The 10,041-nt window shown below is 39.5% G+C and overlaps 1 protein-coding gene across 1 annotated transcript in view; it reads right to left on the minus strand.

The window, feature by feature from the left end:
- The window catches only part of CASC1 (cancer susceptibility candidate 1), a 92,861-nt gene that overhangs the window by 31,770 nt on the left and 51,050 nt on the right, over positions 1-10,041 (minus strand). The window contains exon 8 of the mRNA XM_006866952.1: positions 253-331. Within this exon, the coding sequence (XP_006867014.1) occupies positions 253-331 (79 nt within the window). The remainder of the gene's footprint in view (positions 1-252; positions 332-10,041) is intronic.

The following is a 10,041-nucleotide window of genomic DNA, read 5'->3' on the forward strand; positions in this document are numbered from 1 at the left end:
GTTACCAACAGTCTAACATTGAATTAAAATTAAAGTATTTGTATGATATGCTCTTACGATCTTATTTAAAAAAACCAAAGAGCAGAAAACAAGAGAAGATAATAGGATTCTCAAGGAAAGATTATAGAAACTTTTCACAACTAATCTATATCTGCAATGTCTTTTTTTTTTTTTACAGTGACTATGCATTTTATTTATAAGTGGAAATCCTAATAAAGTTAAATATCTAAAAAGATTAATTTAGAAGAATACCTGCTGAAACTGTTTCACTTAATAATTTCATCTCCCCATCAAATTTTATGGCTTCAGATTCTTCCTCAACAACAGAACCCTATGAAAAATACATACAAGATAGGTGTTATCATCAGCGCTTTAGCTCATGGTCATTCTCTTTTTGGTTTCAATTCCCATCTCAGGTTCCGGTTGTCAGTATAGGGAGCCATACTCACAGTTGCTCTGGCATAGATCTGGAATTAAAATCTGTATTTTAAAAAGTAATGAAAAGAAAGCATATCTCCACAAACCTTTAAGAGGACAGGAGCTAGCCTGTCCAGAGTCACTGCTAGAAATCCTCAAGTGTGAAATATAAAAAGTAGGAAGTTACACAAGATATAAGAAATATTTGCATTTTGGTTTAAGCCAATGGGCAGATTTTGCTTAATTCTGTCAATCAGCTCTCTGATAGAATAATTTCAAAGTCTGCTTTTGGGTAAGCCTTTCATAGCAATGAAAGATGCTATGTACCAAAGTAAACAATATTACCGCATTATACTCTAGTAAAGAGAATACTGCAACAAGGGCTTAAATGACCTAGACTTTATATCTACATCTGTCACTAACTTACCTTGTCATCTTGAGCACGTCACTCAACCATTCAAATTCATTGCTGTCAAGTTGATTCTGACTCAGAGCACCCCGATGGGGCAGAGTCAAACTGCTCCATAGGATTTCCAAGACTGGTGTGATATTGTAGGATCAACACTGGACTGCTAACTGCAAGGTTGGTGTTTCAAACCCACAAGCCACTCCTCAGAAACCCTATACAGACAGCAGTTATGAATTGGAACTGACTCAAAGGCACTTAACAACAATCTTTACAGAAGCAGACTGCCACATCTTTCTCTCAAAAAGAGGGTGATTGATTTGAACTGCTGACTTCTCTTCTCCGTTAGTCGTCAAGTGTTTAACCATTGTGTCACTGGGGATCCTTCACTTAGCAATTATGGGCCTCAATTTTTTATCTAAACAACACAGATATATTTGGTACCCTACAAGGAATCCTGGTGTGGCGCTGTGGGTTAATGCACCAGACTGCAAAGTCATTTGAACTGCAAGGTTGGCGGTTCAAGCTTACCACCTGCTCCTCGGAAATCCTATACAGGGTCACTATGGGTAGGAATTGACTTGACAGCACGTAACAACAACAACACCCCTACAAGGAAGGTGCTCTTGTAGCATAGTGGTTACAAGTTGGGCTGCTAATCTCATGGTCAGCAGTTCGAAACTACCAGCCATTCTGCAAGAATAAGATAAGACTTTCTGCTCCTGTAAAGATTTACAGCCCAAAAAACCATATATAGGGTTGCTATGAGTCAGAACTGACTCCATGGTACACTACCACCACCACCCTACTGGTGGTACAGTGGTACAGCTCTGGTGGTACAGTGGTCAAGTACTTGACTGAGAACTGAAAGGTTGCTGGTGCAATTCACCAGTGGATCTGTAGGAAAAAGTTGTAGTAGTCTGCCTTGGAAACCCTAAGGGGTTTCTACTCTGTCCTATTGGGTGCCTATGAGTCATCATCGATTTGATGACAATGGGTGTGCTTTGGTTTTGATATGTACCCTACATATATCCTGGAAACAATCGTAAGAGGTAGGATTACCTCCATTTTACAGATAAGGAAACAAACTCCGATAACGGTTCTACAGTCAAGTAAAATAATGGAAATAAAAATGCATTTACTGTCAGTCAATGTAAAATGCATAGTGAGTGTTATTATAAAAATTGGTATGTGTCTGCTAATATTTTCAAATGGAATGATATCGAACAAATTTCATTTGACCTCTGAAATTACCTGATACTTCTGCAGCAATAACTTTTTATCAGAATTCTAGTCACAAATTTAAAGTTAATTAATCCCACCCTGCCACTCATCCTCAACCACTGTAGACAAAACAAAATCTCTTTCTGTTGATTGTACTTTCGCTTACTCTCATCCCCATATTGTCCTATGTATCTTCCTCTTAACCAGTTTTAAAACTATTGCTTTTGCCCACCTTTCCATTGTTTCTGTGGAACTTACTTGCTCACTCAGTTAAGTCAAATAATTTTAATAGTTCTCCTCAACTGAACAAGTTTTACTAGATACTAAGAATAAAAACTTTTAATTGAAAAAGGTTCCTGAATTAAGATCTTCCAGGTTATTAAGGTACCAGGTTAACAAATAGATCAATTCTATAGGAAATGAGTGGTTGAAGACAAGAAACTGTATCCAAAGGCAGGAAAGTTTGAACTAGGTCTTTCCCATAAAGACAGGAGGAAATTCTAAGCATGAGTAAAGGCACAAAGGCATGAAGCAAAAGAGAGGTTTCCAAGCACACCAAGTGGTCTGGTATGGAGTGAAGCATGCTAGGAGGGCATGAAGAGTGAGGTCTGGAGACGGTCTCAGGGATCAGATCTCAGCAAGCTCTGAGAACCACTCTAAAGGATTTAGATTTTCTCCTACAGGGAAAGGAAATAGGAAAATAAAATGAACTTTGCTTTTGAAAATAGCCCTGTGTAAATGAATTGCTTAATAACATGTAAGAAGTCAAGGTATAGAGACCAGAGTCTAACCCAAGATAGAAAAGAAACAGTGGTAACCTAAGAAGGAGGCACCTACAATGATTTGTTGTTGTTGTTGTTGTTGTAAGTGCCATCGAGTCGGTACCGACTCATAGCGACCCTATGCACACAGCAGAACGAAACACTGCCCAATCCTGGGCCAACCTCACTACTGTTGCCACGCTTGAGTCCATTGATGCTGCCACTTGGCCAATCCATCTTGTTGGGGGTCTTCCTCTTTTTCTCTGACCCTCCACCCTACCAAACATGATATCTTTCTCCAGCAACTGGTTCCTCCTGACAATATGTCCATATGAGACATAAAAGTATGAGAGATGAAGTTTGGCCTTCTTGGCCTCTAAGGAGCGAGCGCTCTGGCTGTACTTGTTCCAAAACGGATCTATTGGTTCTTTTGGAAGCCCATGGCACTTTCAATATTCTCCTCCAACACAGTAACTCAAAAGCATCAATTCTTCTACAGTCTTCCTTATTCACTGTCCATCTTTTGCATGCATATGAGGTTATTGAAAATACCATGACTTGGGTCAGGTGCACCTTAGTCCTCAAGCTGACAACTTTGCTCTTCAACACTTTAAAAAGGTCTTGTGCAGCAGATTTGCCTAACGCAATACGTCATTTGACTTTTTTTTTTTAATGCTTTATTGTGATCATTAGTTTTACATTCATCTTATCGAATATCATGTCATTGCCATGGTTACAATCCCCTCCATGGATCATCAATTAACCAATCATCAAGCCTGCCCTCTGGTCATCAGCACACAGCCCCTCTCCCTCTCTGGGTCTAAAGTTTCCAGGCACTCCATCTCTCATGTCATCGCCTCTGCCTCCATCTCTGGTGTCACTGCTTTTCTTGGTAGGATCCCGCTCTCCACTCTTCTCCATTGATGGTCCCAGGGACCTGTGCTCCTAGACTGAAAAGTTAATCACTCCCCTCCTTACTACAAAACACCTACCTTTACATTTCCAACCCTCACAATCAGTCCTGATAACAATTATTCACTTATTGTATCACAAAAGACCTATCCCCATCTCCTTTCATCAGCTCTGCCTAGACAGATTAGATACTACTCAGTGGACATTCTACCTTCCTCCACACCCTCTGGATCTAGGTTCCCTCTTGAAAGCTTGTAAGCCAGTCACTTCTTGCCTTTGTAGCCCCCTACCCCCACCCCCAATTTGGATAGCCAATGTCCAAGTTGCCCATCCCTGTCTACTCTGTGTATGGTGGGGATGGGAATGATCCTTGTGGTAAAGATTTGTTCCCTCTTTTGAGCTAATGCATCCATAGTTGTAGGTCAAGTTCATCAAATTGTATCACATTACTCTTTTTTTCCTCTTCTTTCTTCTTCTAGTTGAGCTCTGATCATCCAGTCATTGAAGCCAGGTCAAGTGGGTATTATCTGCAAGTGTGTGTGTTCTTGTGCATATTCCCTTTCTTCTTATCAGCTGGATGCTTCACTCTCCACTCTAGTCCTCTGTGGCTATGTCACTGACTCTGGGCCCAAGAGTCCCCAGATCTTGCCACACTGCTGGCCAACCACCAGGTCTCCACCTGGGTTCATAGGAGTCTATTGAATGTTGTAGGGCTTAGCTCACAGCTTCATTGCTGTTCTTCCCTCACTTCCCCTTATCGGTGATGAACGTGGTCACCAATTGGAGCATGTATTCCCATTGAGTCTTAGTCTTGGAATGGGGTTTGCTCTGAGGGGACCCGACCACTTGTCTTGATGTCTCCTGGGTGAGCATGTCGTTTGATTTCTTGACTACTGCTTCCGTGAGTGTTGATGGTTGATCTGAGCAAAATAAAGTCTTTGACATCTTTAATCTTTTCCCCATTTATCTTGATGTTATTTATGGAGATTATATAGAGAGAGGGAGGGAGGAAAGGCTTGTAAAAGATAAATGAATTTGGCTGTGGATATGTTGAATTTGAGGTGCCTATGGGGCATACATTGGCCTTTGATCTTATCTACTTTTAAAAAACATGCTACAGGAAGGCTTATCATCATTAAAAACACCAAGTATATTAAACCAATACTCTAGGTAAGCTGTACAGTTCACATCTTAAAAAGCTCACAATTCTTCCAGGATTTGAGACCAAACTCACTTTCCTTGCAGGAACACTGAGAGTTCAAGTTTTTCAACCAAACTGCCCCCCTTGATAACCACAGTACTTCAGCATGCAATGACAGCTCAAACCAGCTTCTAGGCGATTCCCCCCAACCCCCAAAAAGAAACCTTGTATTTAATATATTACCTTTGGATAATTCACAGATTTTACTATGTTACTCTTTAGTTCAACTCTTTAAAAAAAAACAAAAAACATTTTTTGGTGAAAGAAGAAATGCTGATTTATAGTCTGGTGCAAGTAGTCTTGATAATTACTCTGAGAATGTTTTCCTGTCCTTGATGCTGTACCATCAGAACATACTGTTGCACAAAACTTTAATTTTAAAACACATTGCTTGTCAAGTAGTCTATAATTTTATACATTATAAAGCTTCTTATGTTTGTTGGACATAAAGCTAAAAAAAGCAAGTTTTTCTTCATATTATCATCATATTTTAAAGTCTTCATTATAATTCTACAAAACTGGTTATTTTTAAATGCATTTTTCTTCTAGATAAACTTTAATAGTATTTTGTCAAGTATTAATCCTTACCAACTTGAGTGTTTATTTGAAATGCACTATATTAATTTGGAGATAATTTCTTAAGCTAGCTGCTTGGAATAGTTGACAGTATGAAATTAGGTAAAGTACAACTTTTCAATGACAGTATGAGCAATATATACAGGAATTGCTTAAAATACAGAGGAATTTCATAGCACACTAGCAAAGCATTTTTCCTTGCAACTGGATAAATGCACAGGTATCGGTAACATAGCAATTCTTTTAATATACCAATCTGTGTCTTTTTCAGGGGTGTAGTAGTTCTGTAGCATAAGCATGGGACTGTGAAACACAAGGCCAGCTGTTCGAGCCACCAGTCCCTTCATGGGACAAACATGTGGCTTTCTGCTCCTACATATATTTAAAAACCTTGAAAATCCTATTCATGGTTACTATGATTTGGAACTGACTTAACTAACAACAACATGTATATGTTTAATTTGATATAAAAACATAACCAGGATATTGAAAAGGTAGATCAGTGGAAACAAAAAAAATATATTCCAGAAATAGATGTTGGGATTCCATTGAAAATTTAGCATATGGCATTTCATATCAATGAGAAAAGCCTATATTTACATTTTAGGTTGTTTTGAGATAGCCACATAAGCTTTAAAATGACATAAATTTAGATTCTTACATCCCACTTTACTCTACAATACATTCCAGATAGATTAAGGATTTAAAAATGGGGGTGGGGGGATTTAAGCCAATCAAATTTCACAAAAATTCTAGAAACTATTTGAAGAGAATAGAAGACACTGATGTCAACAATTATCAATGAAGCAGGTAGGTAATATCTACAAAATGTCAACACTGAACAAATCTGATAGACTCTTAAATGTAATAGCCCCTTAAGAGAAAATCTATAGTAAGGAAATTCAATAATCTGAAATACATTTCTTTCATCAAATGATAATTTAAATGTAACTATGATTTCAGATGTAGCACTGTTAGGGTAAGCACTGGACTGTTAACCAGAAGGTTGGCAGTTTAAACCTACCAGCTGCTCCTTGGGTTGCTGTGAGTCAGAAGAGAATCAACGGCACTTAACTATTTCAGAATAAATTGTTGTCACTAATCTTGATAAAGGATTAAAGATGAACTCTGAAAATCTAGCAGAATTTGCTTCATTTGGGATAAAAGAACCAATAACTGAAGTTGGTTACCTGAAGTCTTGTTCTTGGGACTTTAAATACTATCTTTGGAGTCCCTGTGTGGTATAAATTGTTAAATGCACAACTACTAACCGAAACATTGGTGGTTAGAACCTATTCAGAGGTGCCATGGAAGAGAGGCTGGATGATCTGCTTCTGAAAACTCACAGTCTTGAAAACTATATGATGGAGTGTAGTTCTCTGCACACACGGGGTTGCCATAAGACAGAATCTACTGTATGGTGACTGACGTAGGGGTTTCACAGACTGTTTCCCAAACATATGCTAGTGTGATGCTTTTCAGGTCATACATATTTTGCCCTGCTCAACCTGTATGTGAACAGATACCTGTACATAGATGCTGTCTGACTTTACTCAGGACTTCACATCTTCTGTTTGGCATTGCCGTGCATCTACCAAAAGTACATTGTTCAAACAAAACTCGTAAGTCTCTGCCCCTCTCAACTGCTTTTCTCCAGTCTTGTCCATCTCAGTAAATTGCACCACCATCTGCCTAGTTTCTTTCACAAGCTAAGAAAAATTCAGTGAGATTGGTTTATTTTGGCTCCAAAACATATCCAAAATATATCCATTTTTCCATATCTCCTGCTACTACCTTTTCCCAACTGCCATTATCTTTCATCTCACCAGTAATACTTAACTGAGTAATGCGCTTCTACTTTGGTCCTGTCACAATTCATTCTCTACAGACGAGCCCTTCTAAATCAGATCATGTCACTTTGACAGCTTCCCATTGCATCTTTTTACTCTGACCTATGAAGGTCTGTCTGCCTCCTGCGGCTTCTGCCTCCCTCTCTAACTTAAATCTCAAGCCACTTGCTTCCTTGCCCATTATATGTCAGCCATTGGCCTTCTTCCTGGTCCTCATTTTTACATCAGAAACTGTGCTCTCAGATTAGGATATTGAATCATTGTACAACTCCTTCTTATCACTTGGGTCTCAGCTTAAATATTACCTAGTCAGACAGATCCTTCCTACCCACCCAATCTGAAGTCACTATCACTCATTCTCTATCACATGTCAGTGTTGTTAAGTGCTGTCAAGCTGGTTCCAACTCCTAGCGACCCCGTGCACAACAGAACAAAACACTGCCCGATGCTGCGTCATGCTCACAATCATTGTTACAATTGAGCCCATTGCTGCTGCCACTGTGCCAATCCAGCTCATTGGGGGCCGTCTTCTTTTTTGCTTACCCTCTACTTTACCAAGCATGATGTTCTTTTCCAGGGACTGGTCCCTCCTGGTAATATTACAAAGTATGAGACACGAAGTCTGGTCACCCTGACTTCTAAGGCACATTCTGGCTGTACGTCTTCTAACACAGACTTGTTTGTTCTTCTGGCAGTCCATGGTACTTTTAATATTCTTCCCCAACACCGTAACTCAAAAGCATCAATTCTTTTGGTCTTCCTTATTCATTGTCCAATTTTTACGTGCACAATGAGGCTATTGAAAATACTATGGCTTGGATCAGGTGTACCTTAGTCCCTAAACTGACATCTTTACTCTTGAACACTTTAAATAGGTCTTGCACAACCTAAAGCAATACATCATTTGATTTCTTGATTGCTGCTTCCATGAGTGTTGATAGTGGATTGAAGCAAAATGAAATCTTTGACAACTTCAATCATTTTTCCATCTCTATCACATAGCCCTGTTTAATTCAATTTGTAACTTTATTACTAAATAATATTTTCCAGTTTTTCTTATTCATTGTTGGTTTCTCTGGCTTGTATGTAAACTATAAGAGGAGAAAACTTATTTGTGGGACTAAAACAGTGCTTGGCAGATAGGAGGACCTTCAATAAATAAAATTGTTGAATACATAAAGGAACAGGAACGAGGTCCAGGGTTATGACCAAAGACATAAGTTTCTATGAATGGTTAAGGATTGTTGAATGTTGAGGAGCTTTGGGAAGGAAGGCCTGGTGATTTACTTCCAAAAATCAGCCAATGGAACCTCTATGGATTACAGTGGTCCAATCCAAAACTGATGGTGGGGATGGTGTGAGACCTGGCAAGGTTTAGTTCTGATGTGCACATGGTGGTCATGAGTCAAGGGCAACTGGACAGCATCTAACAACAACAAAAACTCACGGAGTTCTGATGCTAGGGGTAGTCTCACGGATTTTAAGTGTATCCAAGGTCATGATAAAAGGTTCTTCAATCTCTAGGCTATTGCATGTTCCATTCTTTCCCTCTGGTCAGAATAAAATAACTTCCTTTCCTCCTTTCCTAGACTCAAAGATCCAGCTAAAATGCTTCTTCATCAGAGAAGATTTCCATTCTGTTCATTCTGTTTTTATTTGCTATTCATCTTGATCTCTTAATCTCTAGGCAGGATCTCTCTCTCTCTCCCTCTCTGAACATATCAGAGTGCATAGTGACTATTAACCTTCCCCATAAGACTGTTAGTTCAGTAGAAACATAGGGCATGTTAAACTCCTTATAGCAAGCAATTAGTAAATGTTTACAAATAATATAGTGTTCATAACATTTTCATTGTTGTCATTAAATGCCGTGGAGTCAGTTCCAACTCACAGCGGCCCTTTGTAGGGTTTCCAAGGAATGGCTGGTGAGGATGAACCACTGACTTTTTGGTTCAAACCAACCTTGCAGTCCAGTACTTATTCTACAGTGCCACACCAGGACTCCAGTGACCCTAATGTTGTTAAGTGACCCTATATGACAGGGTAAAGCTGCCCCACAGTGTTGATATTTATGTTAAATCCTATTTGTCTCAAAAAGTCCAAAGACTCAAATACTATTCTATCATGTAAGTCCCTGAAATCACATTTTTAAGGTGATTATCACTTTTAAATAAATTTCCCATTAACTGTGCTACACTTAAATTGTTGGTGTTGTTGTGTGCCTGCATAGGGCTCCCAAGGGGAGGCTGGTGGGTTTGAACCACCCACCTTTCGGGTAGCAATTCAGCGCTTAAATTGTTGGTGTTGTTAAGTGCTGTCAAGTCGATTCCCACCTATAGCGACTCTGTATAGGGTTTCCAAGGAGCAGCTACACATTAGGCCACAGCGCCACACCAGGACTCTACGACTTCACACTTAAATTGTTGTTGTTAGGTGCCATGGAGTCGGTACTGACTCATAGCGACCTTATGCACAGCAGAACAAAACACTGCTAGATCCTAGGCCAACCTCACTACTGTTGCCACGCTTGAGTCCATCGATGCGGCACTTAAATTGTTGTTGTTATGTGCCGTGGAGTCGGTTCCGACTCATAGCGACCTTGTACAGGGTTTCCGAGGCTGTAAATCTTTACGGGAGCAGAAAGCCTCATCTTTCTCCCGAGGAACAGCTGGTAGTTTCAAACTGCTGACCTTG

Source organism: Chrysochloris asiatica, unplaced genomic scaffold, assembly GCF_000296735.1.
Source record: "Chrysochloris asiatica unplaced genomic scaffold, ChrAsi1.0 scaffold00098, whole genome shotgun sequence".
Taxonomy (NCBI): Eukaryota; Metazoa; Chordata; class Mammalia; order Afrosoricida; family Chrysochloridae; genus Chrysochloris; species Chrysochloris asiatica.